This window comes from Chlorocebus sabaeus, chromosome 10 (assembly GCF_047675955.1).
Source record: "Chlorocebus sabaeus isolate Y175 chromosome 10, mChlSab1.0.hap1, whole genome shotgun sequence".
NCBI lineage: Eukaryota > Metazoa > Chordata > Mammalia > Primates > Cercopithecidae > Chlorocebus > Chlorocebus sabaeus.
In genome coordinates, this window is record NC_132913.1 from 30,889,332 (window position 1) to 30,907,042 (window position 17,711).

The window sequence follows — 17,711 nt, forward strand, 5'->3', positions numbered from 1 at the left end:
ACGTGAATGCATCCACTTCTTGGGTGAGACTAATTCCAGACATTCATATTGAGGGTGAAAAGGACAAAAATAATTGCCCAGCACACTTTATTTCTACTACAACCTTCATTTTGGCTTTTACTTTCTTTAATATTTCAACATTTCCACTCACTCAAGCTTCCCAAGCAAATACTTCTGTTGTTTCTAAAAAGAGTTGGTAAGCACTTGTGGTTTGTCTTTAGTGTGTTATCATTTTTGACAGTTTTGCATAGCCTACGTAGGCCAACAGGGGTCTGTCTAATATTGTTGCTGGGCATATTTTCCTCACTGAGATGAGAACTAAAAAAATAAAAATATTTTGAAGCAGTAAGAAAGAATTAATATCCTTTCTCACTCAGTATTCTATTCCTTGCTGACTTTATATTCAGGCAAAAAAAGGGAAAAAGTGTTACCCATTATTCCCTTGTACATAGCAAGGCTAACACATGTAAAGCAATAACTCATTTTCTATTGCCATGTTTAGCATATGTCTCCTGTTGGCTCAGCAAGGCCTTTAGGCTGGTCCCTTGAGCCGGCCATCATTGGCAACTCTTAGCCCCTCGGCCTCAAAACCAAATAGCTTTGAATCATGTTGAGCTGTGATGCTAATTTTCATACTGATGCATTATGGGAATAAATGTATCTGACATACTGTGTCAATGGCACTGTCTCTTTGTGTCTCTTGTTTTTTTGTTAGCTGCATTCCTACAGATGGTATTCCATTGAAAATGTTCCCTTCCTACGGAAAGAGGGAGGGAAAAAAAAAACATGCACAGCACCAAACCTCTAGGTGCAGAAGGCTGTTAACGGTTGCTGATGATAGTAGGCAAACATTAACATAATAATTAGTGTCTTGTAATTGTTTCATTAAAACCAGTTGTTCCATTTCTCCTCGTGTTTTCCCAGAAGAGAAGCTGAATTTGGACGACAGCCAGTGGGAGGACATCCACGTTGTCACAGGAGCACTGAAGATGTTTTTCCGGGAGCTGCCTGAGCCGCTCTTCCCTTACAGTTTCTTTGAGCGGTTTGTGGAAGCGATCAGTAAGTACCTCACAGAAAAGGGCAGGTGGTGGAATTACCTGACATCCTGGAATTATTAAGTAAATAATAAAAATGATTATAATAATAATCATGGGGAACAGATAGTATCCCCGATGCTCCATATCTTATGTTTTCGTTTTGTTTTGATGGCTTGTTTTATTTCTGGCCCTGCAGTATTATCTGAGGTGGGTTTTTTTTGTTTTTTTGTTTGTTTGTTTGTTTGTTTTTTAGGAAAAAAATATGACATCCTATTTAGGGTAGTCAATTTAACTAAGCGTCCTCAAATGAAAATAGTGTCTCATCAAATCTGCTTTAAAGGGTTCACCGTGTGCACCCCTCGTCTCTGCCTTTATACTTTCAGAATTGCAATGAGTTTGAATACAAAGGGGTCTTGAAAAGAACCCTAAGTGAATTAAATATTACATTTCATGAAATATGTGTTAAATTATCAACTAAGACATCGTGTTCTCTTGGTTCACTCACCCTTCACCCACTAACACTAGTAAACAGCCATAATTTGCTTATGAGCAGTGTGATTATCAGATTAAGTAATGGCAAGTTTCTTCTGTTAAACTGGTGACGTTATAAGAGAGTGAGTTATATCTATTACTAACCAGTAGTCATTGTACACTCCATGAAGCTTCTTTTTCTGTTTTTTTAATTCATAAAACACACACACACTTAAGTAAAAGTGAATAAATGAATGAATAAATCAATGAAAATCTTTTCCAAATGCAAGGGTACTTGTGCTATTAATCCTTCGAGAAGCAACTACTAGTATGTCTCTAAATTGAGTATCTTAGGGTATGCTTACTATAACTGTGACAGCTTGGGAAAAGTTTCCTGGCAAGCCAGCTGATTTAAGGAAGAAAAAGAAAGAAGAAAGAAAGGTAAAATTAAAAACTTTGCAAGCCTGGCAGGAGCTTAATTAAATTCCTAACGAGACAAATCTCCAAAAAAAAAAAAAAAATGCTGTACTCAGGAGATCTGATCTTGGATAGCTGGGTGTACAGTGTTCCCATTAGTAGAAGTGGAGATTTGGGGGTCCTGTGATGGAAAACAGCCCCTCAATATGCCCTCTAATTCTGTCATTCACAAAGCCTTCACCCTTGTTTAAAGCTCTGGCAAAATGGTATCAAGTAAAAGAAGAAATTTCTCTCCCAAGGTCTTGTTGCTTGCTCAGTTTCAGATTTTGTTGTTGTTATTGCTGCTGCTGTTGTTGTTGAATGTAGTAACAATACTCTAACTATGGGTTTTGAGTTGAGGCTGGAACTCTTATCCCTTGTCATGACTTCATCTCATGAGCCCTCTAGTTCTTCAGAAGAGCAATGTTTCATAGTTAAGCAGGCTCTCTTAACTTCATTTGAAAAGAAGAAATAAAATATAAACAAGCGGGCATTTCCGTAACAGCTTTTTCTGATATTCTGTCTTGGAACACCCAATCAACTTACAATGCTGGGACAGTGTTCTGGTAGGAAATTGGAGGGACTTTGCGTTTAGATGCCTATTTCTGATTGTGTACATTTAAAGAAGTCATATAAATTTCACATCATGATCAGCACACATTCAAGTGAGGATGATCTCATTTGGAAACTTACTTCGGTATGTGCTATTTGGGGGCTATACTAGGATAACCATCATTTAAGCTTCTTTTAGTTCACCTGATTCTAAAGATATTAGGAAAGTCATTTTCTTAGCTTGAGAGATATGGAAAGCAGGCCCTCAGAACCCACATGAGAGTATGTCCTTTGAATTTCTCTAAGGAGTAGGATCATCTCAGGGATATTCTAGACTTAAGTCCAAATTGTATAGAATTTCAGAAATATAGGCATGATAAGAACAGAACATGGGAGAGTTTTGAGGCAGGCAGCAGACTATTGGGATTGATGGCTCTGGCAAGGGTTTCTGCCAACACCTATAAAATGGGTTATGATGAGAATGAATAAGAAAGTGCCTAAGAAAGTCCTTTAAAAATGTAAGAGGGTGCACAAACAGTGCTAACAGTGTTTCTCCATATGAGCTTTGTTTGATAATGTAATTTGGAAGAGAAGAGAGAGACTTCTTCCTTCATTGTTCAAGGCAAGGAGAATCAAACTCAGCCTTATTGTGTCGGGAGTTGGTTCCTACCGGTGGGTTCATGGTCTCGCTGACTTCAAGAATGGAGCCGTAGACCTTCTAGGTAAATGTTACAGCTCTTAAAGATGGCACGGACCCGAAAAGTGAGTGGTAGCAGGGTTTATTGTGAAGAGTGAAAGGACAAAGCTTGACAGGGTGGAAGGGAACCTGCGCCGGTTGCCGCTGCTGGCTGGGGTGGCCAGCTTTTATTCCCTTATTTGCCCCCTCCCGTGTTCTGTTTCTGTCCTATCAGAATGCCCTTTTTTCAATCCTCCCCATGATTGGCTACTTTTAGAATCCTGCTGATTGGTGCATTTACAACACCCTTGCTAGCTACTGAGTGCTGATTTGTTCGTTTTTACAATCCTCTTGTAAGACAGAAAACTTCTCCAAGTCCCCACTTGACCTAGGAATTCCAGCTGGCTTCACTTCTCATTATGGTCTGAAAGTTTGTGTCCCATCAAAATGTATACGTTGAAGTTCTCACCCCCAAGGTGATGGTATTAAGAGATGGGGGCTTTAGATGGAGATTAGGTCATTAGGGCAGAGCCCTCGTGAGTGGGATTAGTGACCTTATAAAAGAAGCCCAAGAGAAACCTGTATCTTCTTCCACCATGTGATGGTACAACTAGAAGTTGCCATCTATTAGCCAGAGAGTGGGTCCTCACCAATACATTAAATCTGCTGTCAACTTGGTCTCATACTTCCAAGACTCCAGAACGGTAAGAAATTGCTGTTGTTTATAAATTGCTAAATTTATGGCATTTTTTATAGTAGACCAAATGGACTAGGACACTCAGCAGCCTTGCTTCAACTCACAACCGAATAGTAGAATGTTATTATTTTTTAATATGTAAAATGGAGGGATCATAATGGGGCTCAGAAATATGTTATGATGTTGGATGTTAGTACATTTACTAACCCATGTGTTTTTTATATAACCTTGAAGCTAGTCCTTGTGTTCTAAACCTAGGAAAAACTGTAGGTTGTAATTCATATTTAAATATTCTTAAGCAATGAGAGAATGGCCACCTGGTTTCTTGGCAATGGTAAAAACCACACCAAAGGAAATACTTTCTCTCCATGTGTACCAATTGCATTAAAAAAATCTTTCAAAATGTTACGAACATTTATACCCCGTTGCAGGGCTTTATCATAGCTTACATAGCCTCTTGTAAAAATTTATACGGTGACAAACTCAACAGATCCACTCACGAGTTTTCGGCTTTAATGGAAAGGGACCAACCAGGTAAAGTAAATTCACAGGAGAGGATGAATTGAGGACAAAGAGGGCCAGACCCAGCCTCTTTGTCCTCAGATTCTAGTTCTTCCCTTTTATTGTCTGTACCGTAGGAGGGTTGGTACTAGCCAGCTATATTTTGCAGATGCTTTTTCTATTAGTGGTGTTTTTTTCTACTTTTATTTCAGATTAAGAAGGTACATGTGCAGGTTTGTTAGCTGGGTATACTGCGTGATACTGAGGTTTAGGGTACAAATAATGCCATCACCCAGGTATAGAGCATACTACCCAACAGTTAGTTTTTCAGCTCTTGCTCCCCTCCCTCCCTCTCCCATCTAGTTGTCCCCAGTGTCTATTGTTGCCATCTTAATGTCCATGTGTACCCAGTGTTCAGCTCCCATTTATAAGAACTTGGGGTATTTGGTTTTCTTTCTCTGCATTAATGTGCCTAGGATAATGGCCTCCAGCTGTATCCATGTTGCTCCACAGGACATGATTTCATTTTTTTTTATGGCTGTGTAGTATTCTGTATGTACCACATTTTCTTTATCCAGTCCACCATCATTGGGCACCTAGGTTCATTCCATATCTTTGCTATTGTGAATAGTGCTGCGATGAACATGCAAGTGCTTGTGTCTTTTTGGTAGAATGATTTGTTTCCTTCTGGATATATACCCAGTAATGGGATTGCTGGGCCCAATGGTAGCTTAGTTTTAAGTTCTTTGAGAAATCTCCAACCTTACATGTGCTCTTGAGGTGCTATTGCACCCGGTCAAAGCCACTGGAAGGAGATAGCAGAAAGAGAAGACAAAGGCCAGCAGTTTATTAGTTTATCCCCAACCCATTCACTCTTGCCACCCATCTGCCTCAGGTAGCTTTTCAGCCTGAGGCTCCTTCTGCTTTACAGCTTCAGCTTTGACCAGACAGGCCCCCTCTGGTTTCAGCTCCCATCTGGTGACACAGACTCTCCTTTCTTTGCTTTTCCTGCCTGGAGAACATAGTGGCTTCCTGGTGTGTCTACTTTCTTGGTTACTCCACTCTTCCTTATCTGGTTCTCAGCTTCTTCTTTATAAGGGCAGCCAATTCTCTGCATCAAATTAATTCCCTCTGTTAGTGTAAATACTTAAAATAGTTTCTGTTTTTTGGTTACACACAAGTAAAATATCACGTCAGCTGATGTCATGGTACATGTTGTCATAACATTATTTCCCTTTTTTATTACCCCCAAGTCCAGTTTGTGAAGCGTTAACATTTTTATTTGGCCCCAGATTGGGAGATCTGTTACCCTTTCATGGAAGAGTTAAAAGGTAGTTAGACCCAACGGAATTTTGCATCCAGCTGGAATACTTTGCATCTGAGGAGAAAATGTTATTTCTAGTACAAGCAATTAATGACCACTGGTGCCGTCTGAATAATTTTTATTATATGTTTGAAAGTTATCACATAGTCCAAGAAGAGTGAACAGAAGGCATTTACTTTTTAAAATAATTTCTTTTTGGACCAAAAAAAAAAAAAAACCCATTAATATCATAAGACCCTGCAATTGCCATAGTAATCCCTTGTCTGATAATACTCATTGGGGTAACAAAAACACTAGGGATTGTTTTATGTCTCAGAATCCAAGTACAGCAGCTATTGATCTGAAATTCTATACTTGAGGTCAATCCAATTGGGTCACCTGCAGGTTATTTCATGGGGATTTAACCCACTGACTGCAAGGACTTAATTCCCTGGAAATGACTTGTGCTGAAGGCATTATTAGTACTGTAAATGTGAACTCAGTAGAAAAGCACAGCCAGGGAGTTTTATGATAGGTGATGCAATCTTGTGGCTAGAGGCCTGCAGGGGTCCAGACATTTCCAGTAGATCTAAATCCTAGGAAATGTACTAACTTTACCTCTGTTCCCATCTTTTTCTTCTGGTAACTCTACAGATCCAAAGAAAAAAGACAACAAGCAATGTTTTTTTCTGTTTTAATGTCTGCATTTTTCCAAAGTTCCTGAAAAAGAGAAAGGGAGGAGAAAAACCCATTGGAATTTCTAATGTCTCATTTAATTCTCAAAATAAGAAAGCAGGAGATATTGGAGAAATGGAAAGATCATCTGCACAGTAATTTCTAGCTCATAAAGTTACTATGAGAATGAAATAGAACAGTATTTTCTTACTCCATGTTAGGCACTCAGTAAGCGATTTAAAAAGAAATTAATTTTTAGAAGAGTTCTAAATGCACATCACTCAAAAAACTAGACTTGGCATTCAAATACAAACATAAATACTTTGTATCATTGTATATTGCCTTGAGCAATAGCTATTGCCAAATATCTGTATTTTATATCATCCTACAGAAGACCCATATGTCCTATGTCATCTTATATAAGACTACAACCATTTATTTTACATTTTAAAAGCTCAATTTAGAATTAAATTAATGGTCAGAAATTTCAGTATTGGAGTTTTAGATTAGAAATAAAGTTGAACCTTCCAAGAGTGAGTGATGTTTCAATATTTAGTACTAGATATTAAAAGCATTCATGCCTTAAATGTTGACTTCTCTGAGTACATTTTAACCCTGCACTCTGATTTCTATGATCAATTGCTCAACATCTTTTGAAATTTATTTATATGTACACAAAGTTACTTTTCTATTTCATATGAGTAACTATTTTAATTTTATTAAGATTCTTATAATTATTTACTTGATCAAATTACAATATTCAACAAACAAAAATCTTACAGAAGTTAGGATGAAAAGCAATGGATTGGGCCCTATCACATCATATCCCCTGACCTATTCATGAGAGGAAACCTCATTTAATGATTTTAATTTTTATCTCTTCCGGTTACTTTCATAGCTCTAGATAATATCTCTACTTTTGATTTATCAACCATGGATAATGTCCGTTACCTAATATTGTTTCATTCTACTCCACTTCTTTTAGTATATGGTAGCCATATTATTATAATTGTAAGCTAAATAATATGCCTAAACCTCTTTTTATTGTTTCATCAACATTCAACAATATCGGCTAACTTCCATTCACAAGGTGAGCATGTACTCATTCCCACCCTTTCCTTCATCTTTCTGTAGTTTATTTTTAACAATTGAAGATTTTTTTCTAGCTCTACTAGAATTGGCATACAATGAACTGCACGTTTTAAAAGCGTAACTTATCAACGTTTTGATAAATGTATGCACCACCACCAAAATAAAGAATATCTCTATTATTCCCAAAAGTTTCCTCTTAATCCTTGGTAATCCTCTTTCTTTCCCCTTTCCACCTGCTCTGCACTCCCATCCCAAGCCACCACTGATCTGCTGTCACTATCGATATATTTACATTTTCTAGAATTTTATATAAATGGAATCATACAGTATGCACTCTTTTGGGTGGGGACTTTTTTCATTCAACGTAATTATTTTGAGATGTATCCATGTTATATTAAGAGTTCATTTTTCATTAATGAGTAATATTTCATTATTTGAATATAACACAATTTATTTGTTGATGGATATTTGGGTTGTTTCTAGTCTTTGTTACAAGTGAAGCATTTACAAATCTGTGAACATTTATGTACAAATTTTTGTGTGGACAAATGCTTTTAGTCTTCCTGGTGATACTTAGAAGTAGAGACCTTTTCCATATGGTAGGTATATATGAAGTTTTTAAGAAATTGCTAAGCTGTTTTCCAAAGTCATTGTACCATTTTTCAATTCCTGTCAACAGTATACGAGAGTTCCAGTTTCCCCACATCCTCGGAACACTTGGTGTGGTCAGTGTTTTTAATTTTAGCCATTCTATGTGTGAAGTGGTATCTTGTGGTTTAATTTGCATTTCGCTAAAGGTTAATGATGCTAAGCATCTTTTCATGTGCTTATTGGCCATTCCATTATTTTCTGCAGTTAAGAAACCTTCTACATTTTCAAAAAAATTGACTATTTCTTTGCTATTGAGTTTCGAGAGTTCCTTATATATTCTCAGTGTTAGTTCTTTATCAAATATATAACTTGCCAATATTTTCACCCATTCTATGGCTCTGTTTTCCTTCTTTTAACAGTGTTTTCAGAAGAGCAAACATGTTTAATTTTGATAAAGTCCAGTTTGTCCATTTTGTCTTTTATGGATCTTGCTGTGCCTTCGTGCACTAAAATTATTTTCTTCAACATCTGTTCTGTTGTCTCAGCCAGTGAATTTTTTTTAATCTCAGGCATTGCAGTTATTATTTTTAGAAGTTTGCATTTTTAAATATATTCTGTCTTAAGGTGTTTAATTTTTCTCTGTTTTAGCTTTTATTATTTTATTTGATGCATAATTGTACATATTTATGGGATAGAATATGATGGTTTGATACATGTATACAATGTATAACAATCAAATCAGGGTATGTGAGCTGGCAGTTGTTGATTTGTTGAATTGTAAGTTTCCAAAGTTGCCTTTTGTATACAAAAATAACTTTTCCTCCCACTCCTGGGCAATGTTCCATATATTTTTCATTATTAGAATGCAGTCAATGTTAACTCCTTGATCAAAAACAATTGTATGGTTCCAGTACTGTCTCTTTTGTGTTTTTTTTCTGGCTTGACTAAGTAAATATTATATCTAATAGTAATATATAAAAACATATGAACATATATATTGTGTTCATCTATATATACATATACATATGAATGCATGTATGCGTAGGACACAGAGATTAGGCAAGTCGGTGCTCAATTGAGATAGTAATGATGTTACATACAAGTCTTCAATTTAACGACCACAATCACACATGCCTTTGAAGACAGGGTTTTTTAAATGCCTGGTTTTTTAAATGATGATTAATTAAGGAGTAAAACAAGTTGCGAGAAATGGCACCCATAAGATCAACTGAGCACCATTGAAATGCAGACTATTAGTCACCAAACATAGAGATTATCCTATGTCTAGTCCTTAAACAGAACTCATATCCCTGTCTATACATCAGTCACATCATCATCATGTAAAAATAATTTAAGTTAAATACATTGCCCTATGGCAAAAAAGTACCTATTGCATGTTCTAATGGTTTTTTCCCCCCTATGGCCTTTATTCCATTTTGCCTTTAGAGTATATTTTCAATAGGTAATTGTGGGGGGGAAAGCCAGTCAAGTATATCTGCAAATATTTTCTTTACTCTTGACTTTATCTTGCCCTTTGGTCAAACTATTTCTGATGCATCATCAACTCCATGATGACACTCTTTAGGAGAAAAGAAACAGAGCTTGCAAGGCACTTGACTAAAAACAGTTGCTAAACCTGAAAGCATGATAGTGACAAATTGCCTTAAAACCAGAGAAAGAGCAGGGTGTAACGGTTCATCACAAAGAAACTGGAGATGTAAAAATAATGCAGTATAAAAATATCCTCTGTTGCACCATTTCAAGGAAATTTGAAATTGAAACAAAGGTAAACTTTACAAACACTCTTTTTTTTGTTGTTGTTTCCACTGCAAGCTAACATTCTCACAGACTTGGTATTTTTGTTGTGGTTGCTTTTTAATGTGTGTGTGTGTGTGTGCATGCACACACGCAGAAATTTTATGGCTAATGCCTAGCCTGTCTCTTAACTCATTCTAATTATATTCATAATTAAATTGAAAAAAAATACTTGACTAGAGCCAAATGGCTTGCACAGGTGTCTTTTTGTAGGAATGGTTTAGTGCTAGATGATAAACTACTGGACCTCCATCTCCTTAATTTGGCTTAATGAAAAGTCCTTTATAAGTAAAACTAGAAGATGATTAAGAATTAAAATTGAGCGTTGACTCAGAAATTAACTGAGTGGTAAGACATCACCTCCATTAGAAAATGTGGCACTTGTCTTTTTGCTTTTCCTTAAAACTTTTATTTTACTTGCACTCCTTTCTTCCATCTACTTAAGGTCACTTTTTCAAAGCAATAAACTCTTCAAGCTGAGCAACTAGCCAGGCAGCCTTCATGAGTCAGCTTCCCTAGTATCCTTACTTTTACTGAATAGACCTACTTTTAAAAAATAGATAACAAAATGCAAAATTTCTCCTCAAAACTTAAGTGGAAATCAGTTATCTTGACCTATTCTTCTAATAGTGGAATTGAGTGGCTGGTTTTCACTGCCTGTTATCAACTTCACTGCATCAATAGATTGTAATAAAACTGAAGCTTGGGAGGCCTTCTATCCTACCCCAAGGCTTCTGCCTCATTTCTTATGCCTTGCTTGACACCACATTGTGATCACCGCTGATGAGTCTTCCAAAATATCTGCCCACTTACCCCCAACTCTGGCTCAGGCCATCTCTAGGAGAATGAGCTCTCCTATTTCCCATATTCATTTTTTTCTCTCACCCAACCCAGCATGATTCTAGTTCTAAAATACAGGCAAACTGATATAACTAGCTTGCATTTCATTTTGAGAAAAATCCAAATTTCTTCCAAGGTCTTCAAAGTCATTTATGATCTGGTCACCCAGAAGCTCTCCAACTTCATCATTTACTGTTCCCTGCCTTGCCCATTGCATTCCAGCCCATTGGTACCCTGGCTCTTCTTTGAATACCCCAAGCACACTGAAGGTCTTTGCTCCATCTCTCTACTGAACACACTCTCCCAGATTGCTACTTCCCTGTCAATTCCTCAGGGAAGTCTACTCTCATTAGCTAAGCTAAGTTTCTACCTGCATTACACACCACCGCCTCTATTCAAATCCTGTCTCCACCATTTACTATCTAGACCTAGAGCAAATGTTTAACCGCTCTAGGTCTCCATTTCCACATATATAAAATGGAGGGAAAAGTTATATCTTCACCATGGCAATTGTAAAAAGAATTTCATGAAATGCACTTATTTACAGAGTCCCTGGCCACAGTATCAAGTTCACTGGTATTATCATATTAGAATATAATCAGAGTGTCCTTTAGATAGTAGTCTCAGAGGACCTTGCTGTTCATTCTCATTGATCTTTCCACTTCTCTGGAAAAGCCATTTCAAATTATTGTCTTAAAGCAGCCATCTTCATTCTGCTTTAATATTTTGCTTTGAGAATTTCACACAGTACCAAACATATTTAAGATAATATGACAGGATATTCTCTTGCTTCATGACCCAGGGATCCCATTTCCTTTATCTCATGACATTTCTCCTTTGTTCTGCCAGCTGTTGTCAAGCCCAACCCCACTTGGATAGTCCAAAGCCTATGACTTTATTATAGAACTTATGCCTTCATCATAACCCCGATGCTATCCAGCTTCTCCGACCAGAGCTTGCCTTGCTTCTACTAAATATTAGCAAATCTGTGATGTTCATGGTGGCACCAGAAAAGCCAACTCCAAAGTGATGCCTTCTCTCAGTTGGGAAATTTGTAACATTGTAGATCCCAATCTAGATTCCAAAATGTTAAGAGTTATCAGCTGAACACAGGGACAGACAGACACACATACAAACCACACACACACACACACACACACACACACACACACACACTCATTCTCCAAACTGAAAATGTTTCACTTTTTCTTTCAGTTGCCACACAATATTCTAGCTTTGAAAGGTAGGCTTTTAATTTTTTAATTATCTCAAGAGAACTTTCATATTAACCTCTCATGAACTTTTTACTTTTTTTTTTTTTGAAATTTTTTGTAGAGACAGGGTCTCACTATGTTGCCCAGGCTGGTCTCAAACTCCTGGACTCAAGCAATCCTCCTGCCTCAGCCTCCCAAAGTGCTGGGATTACAATCCCGAGTCACCATGCCCAGCCTCATGTGCTATTTCAAAGCCTGTTATGAAATAAGAATGGATGCTTTACCCATTTCTCTTGTTTGCCCACATTCAGTCAGACATTCTCATTTGCTCAAGCGCTTGTCCTTTCTCCAGCCCTCCTCTGTCAATAAAAGAATTTTCCTTAAATAGCTTCTAGGACTATCATAAGCACCTTGAATTGTGGCTTTTCTTCATCTGGCTCATTCCTATTGCTCTGCAGAGTTAAACATTAGATGTGATGGCTCCTGGAGTACTATAAATTTCCCAGGGGAATTCTGTTCATGTTGGAACAGTGGAATATCCACACTGAGAATTGCCATGTGGTTTAGAGAAAGGAATTTCTCCCTAAGGATAGGCTCATACATTTTCTACCTACACTTTCTAAACAGAAACATGGAAAATGAATACACTATTATAGAAAATAAGTAGTGGTGCTGGTTTAAGAGTAATAGTAATATGTTTGGAAGGATGAAGGCAGATGTGTGTATATATATGTGTGTGTGTGTGTATATATATATTCTATGAAATATAAAAAAATTATATTCAATAATTATGAGTGTTTTTTGTTGGTTTATTTATACTTTTCTATTTAAATGTGTAGTTCCTTCCACTTCCAACCATTTCATTACATACAACACCTTTATTTTTCAGAAATTGGAGTTTAAAAGATCAAATACCTGAGTCCATGATTACTGTCTAGCCAGACAGTTAGTTCTTGTCCCCTTTCCTTTTTCTTCTCACCTTGAGTGTCCAGCAGGTGAAAGGTTGACCCTTTCACATTTCCAGCCCATTCCCCTGCCAAGTAATGGATGGGCAGATCTAATTAGTACCATCTGTCCTGCTAGTTGCAAGTGGTTGCTGTCTTACAAAGAGATGAAAGCAACAATCTTTTGAGCTTTTCTTCCAGGTCCCTAACTCTCGGCACAATGGTAACATTACTATTTGACACCTTGTGTGTATTATTCTCTGAATATCTAATTGGCGTCTAAGAAGAAACCATTACCTCATTGAAATATTCTTTGGAAATTTTCATGTGCTTGTGTCGTGTTATGAAAATGTTTTAGAAAAAGTCATCAGGAAAAGAAGAATGATCCTGAACAAATATTAGACCCAGAAAGACTTCAGAAGCTCCCTTCTGTAAGCTTGGATTTGTGATGCTCAGAGCTTCTGAGAGCTGGACCCCCTCAGTGTTAGCTGAGCAGAAATCTCCACCAAGGAGAATGGCAAGCCAGAGCACAACTAGAAAAACCACATTGGTCAATGTCAGATTTCCAGCAGGATCTTTTTCCTACAGCCCCTTAAATATTTTTAAAACACTTAAAGTGTAACCCGTAGAGCCTGTTCAGTGCTCTCCTTTCTTCCTCTGCACTTTCAATAATTTATCATGAATCAAAGATTCCAGACCCTTCATCACCATGATCACACTCCCCCAAATGTGCCCTCCTAAGGTTTGGATCTCAGTCAGATCAGGAAGTTATAGCAAAATACCAGAGACTGTGTGCTTAAACAATGGGAATTTATTTCTCACAGTTCTGGAGGCTGGAAGTCCAAGATGAGGGCATCAGCATGGTCAGTTCCTGGTGAGGGCCCTTACTCTGGCCTACAGATGGCCACCTTCTCATTGTGTCCTCAAATATAAGAAAGAGTGGGCTCTGATCTTTCCCTCTTTCTGTAAGGGCACTAATCCTACCATGAGAGCCCCACCCTCATGACCCTATCTAAACCTAATTGCCCCCCAAAGACCCTACTCCAAATACCATTGCATTCAGGGTTAGGGCTTCAACATACTAATTTTGAGGACACAAACATTCAGTGAATAAGAGAAATCATACTTCAGTGAACTGTTTTATTTGTACAACTTTATCAGTGTAGAATAAAGCTTCCTCCTATATTCTCACAATATCTTCCTATTACTATGATAAAAGATTTGATTTTTTTCTTTATTAATATTATACTATTAGGATCTGAAATTGAATTTATAGTCCAAGGTCTCACTTTTGCCATTCTAAGTTTGTACACTTTTAAAGTTTCATGCTGAAATGTGCACACCATCTTGTACCATGGTACAAGAGAATTTTGCTTTAAGTTTTGCATATTCAGAAGACTTATGTCACCTGAGTCTCATAACAACAGGAACTGGGACCAAAACCCAAGTTTTTAACTACAAATTCACTGCGCCTTCCTCCTAGTATTGTGATATTTACAAACCTGAGCAGTTTGACTTCCAAGTCCATATTTACATCCTCAAATACATTCAAAACCATATAAGACAAACTGCAAGGCCATTTAAAACAATAGAGCAGTTGGAGATAAAACTTTACAACATTTGGGGAAGAACTTCAAATATTGTGCCAATAAAAAAAACTTAGAGAAGAGACATTCCAAATATACAAAGTGAACTTCTTTAGACATTTGGACAACATTTAGAAAGAATTTGAATCACAAATACTATAAACTATTAGACTAGTGGGAATTTAAATAAACCCCATAACTGCCCATATGATTACAATTCCAATTTCTAGTATATTTACCAAACTTTTACTTCATATAGCCAATTGCTATATGTATATTTCACTATTTAAGTTTATTTTTAAAATACTTCTTTGTGGTCAATATTATTCTTCCTATTGTTTCCATTTGGGAAATTTAGACTAATCAATATTAAATAACTTTCCTAAGGCTACCACCTGGGAATTTTCAGAGCTAGAATTTGAACCCATAACTGGAAGATTCCAAAGCTGTTACTCTTAACCACACGACTATAGTTTTTGACTAATTTGGAAAAAAAAAAATGATTACACGTGTCTATTTAGAAATGAGATAATTAGTAGATTTAAATGTAGTTCAGATAAAGACTTTATGTTGTTAAAAACTACAATGAGAGGAAACCAAACAGAACACAAATGAATTTCTCTGCTCATACACATGGTCTCAAAACCTCATTATTTACTTAAGACTTCCATCTTGACTATTCAATTTAAAACAAATTCAATATTTTTAAAAATGCTTTCTGTATCCAAGGCAACATTACAGGTACTCATTCTTGTGCCTGGGTCACTGGAAAATTTTTTAAAAATAAAATAAGCACCAGTGAAATTCAAACACACCTAGCAGATGGAGAAGGCTAAAGGGTATGTAAATTTATTTGTAACATTTATCTTTTAGGAATGTTAGCTAAAAGCACCTATTCTGTGCAAAATGCATCACTAGAAGAAAACAACAACAATCAAGCTCCCATATTCCAAATGCTTAAAGGTAGAAAGAAGGCACTATGTCCTTATTACAATCCCCAGCAAGTGAATTATAAAATTTCTTAGAACTTTCGTCATATGTGTTATTTAATTAAAAGGTGAAACTGTCAGTTCATCACTCATGTCATGTGCTAGAAAAGTATTTTCATGGAGTCTGTAAGATAAATTCATTATTTCAACCCTCCATACCCATAATAAAAAGAGCCCAGTTATAATTATAATACTAATACCATGTCTACTCACATTCAGTGGTATTCCACTTTTTAAAAAATGTTTAACGTCTTTGTTAAAAACACAGCAGAATAAGACCACAGATCTTAATAGTATTGTAAGAGTATTTTTAGTTGGGAAATTTTTAAAATAAAATTTATTTCCCAGGCTTGTATATTTGTGACTCCTTTTTCAGGCAATTAACTGCAAATTTTCTCTGCTGAGTTAAATACAAAACTGGGTATAAGTTGTCTCGTGTCTAGGTATAGACCAATGAAAATATTGTTTTCTATCTGTTTATCTGACATAAACTTCTCTGGAGGAGACATGTCTTACTGATCTTTGTAGTTCTGGCACTAAATGAATGTTTAAAACAATGTGCTTTGTCGTGGTGCTTTCATGTAATTCCTCCCGGAACAATCCATAGTAGTTAGCAGCAATGATCTCAAACTACTGAAGTGGGGAATCAGAAGGAAAGAGGGTGGCGAGAAGATGAATGGCAGAGGTGGAAACGATGCTTAATTCAATCCATTTTGTTGACAGTAAATTCAAGAATTAACTGCTTACACCTCTCCTAATGTTCCTATCTGCCTTCTGAGCTCTGTTATACAGCTACTACCAGAGGACTAGGTGGACTCTAGTATTCACATTTTCTACATGTCGAAGAATTATTATTACTACTTAATTTCCAGAAATTTCATCTCAGTAGTTTAAAAGTTTATGAGAAAAGAAGGGAAAAATTAAATGAGCAAATCAAATCTTTTTACCAGGCTAGTGAACTTTTGCAGTCTCCAAAGGGTTACCTGAACTTCTGCTAGTACAACTTGCCAGGCTTAAATGCAGAGCAGTGGTGGAGAGAACAGTGAAACTGTACTATAAAAATAAATTACTGTCATGAATATTAAGCAACAAGAATATAATAAACATGACTGTTTGCATGATTCTGATTTATTGGTACTGATATGCTTATAAATTATGACACTAAGTGTTTATTCTAGTTGTTTCAGAATATGGGCCAAACAAAGCTGGGTGGACACTTCCTGCAGACCTGACCATCTGCCACCAAATTCCTACTTCATTGCTCCTGACGTTGCGTTTCTTATGTCGGTGGCATCAGGGCCATGTGTGAACAACCATTCCCTTTTAGTTCACTTTGAAGACTGAAGGAGGTTGCCTTTCCAGGACCTGGTGTGACAACCATCATCATGAAGTTTGTGATGTCTTGCAGTGGAACAACTCCAGCTGCAAAACATCCTGAAGGCTGTTCCAACTTATGCTGTTAAACAGCGCTCACTTTTGACATAAGAGGGTCCATTGCTGTATTTATGAACCTCTTGGCACCAGACTGGGGATTTCCCAATGCTAAGCAGCACTGTATTTTGCATTCTTTCTTAGCGGTGGGTGCTCCATAAAACTGGTGCTGAGAGGTTAAAGACCTAAAAAAAACCAAAAAAACAGAAAAACAAAACAAAAAAAACCTCTGTGTGTTCATATAGAGTATTTCAACTGCCATAAGATAACTACACAAGTAGCACTGTTATTCTTGCTAATATCCACAAGGAAAAGTTATTAAGATTTGCCATTGGTTTTAATTGACATTATTTGGAACCAGATATTTGTTCAACAGATGGCTAGAATAAGGTATCACATGAGAAAATAGCTTTCTCCTGCTTCAGGTTTTTAGCTTTCATGTTACATCTCATCAAAGGTTACTTCAGGAGATTAAAATTTTCTTTTCTCTAATGTTGGTGGAAACCTGCAAGGAAGATAGCCAGTAAATTTAAAGTAAGCTTAACGAAAGATGCAATTTTCACATAGTGAAGTATGCTATAAGGGTATAAGTTGGTGCTGCCTGTAAAGAACTACTTATGATATAAACTTAGCTGTAGATGAAATGCCAGTCAAAGTTCATGATGAGACAAGGCCTGTTAATGCTTACTGCTTTGAATCAGAACTCTTAGAAAATTCGTAGAAGGACTTTTGGCTACATTTAGCAAAAGCATTTAAAATGTGCATGCATTGTACTGACAGTTATATATCTAGAAATTTACCTTAGGAAATTTTCAGAGATATGCACAAGGTTGTGTACAAA

General features: G+C 36.7%; 1 protein-coding gene across 1 annotated transcript in view; it reads left to right on the forward strand.

The window, feature by feature from the left end:
* The window catches only part of ARHGAP15 (Rho GTPase activating protein 15), a 631,557-nt gene that overhangs the window by 492,983 nt on the left and 120,863 nt on the right, over positions 1-17,711 (forward strand). The window contains exon 12 of the mRNA XM_007964884.3: positions 925-1,059. Coding sequence (XP_007963075.1) covers positions 925-1,059 — 135 coding nt within the window. The remainder of the gene's footprint in view (positions 1-924; positions 1,060-17,711) is intronic.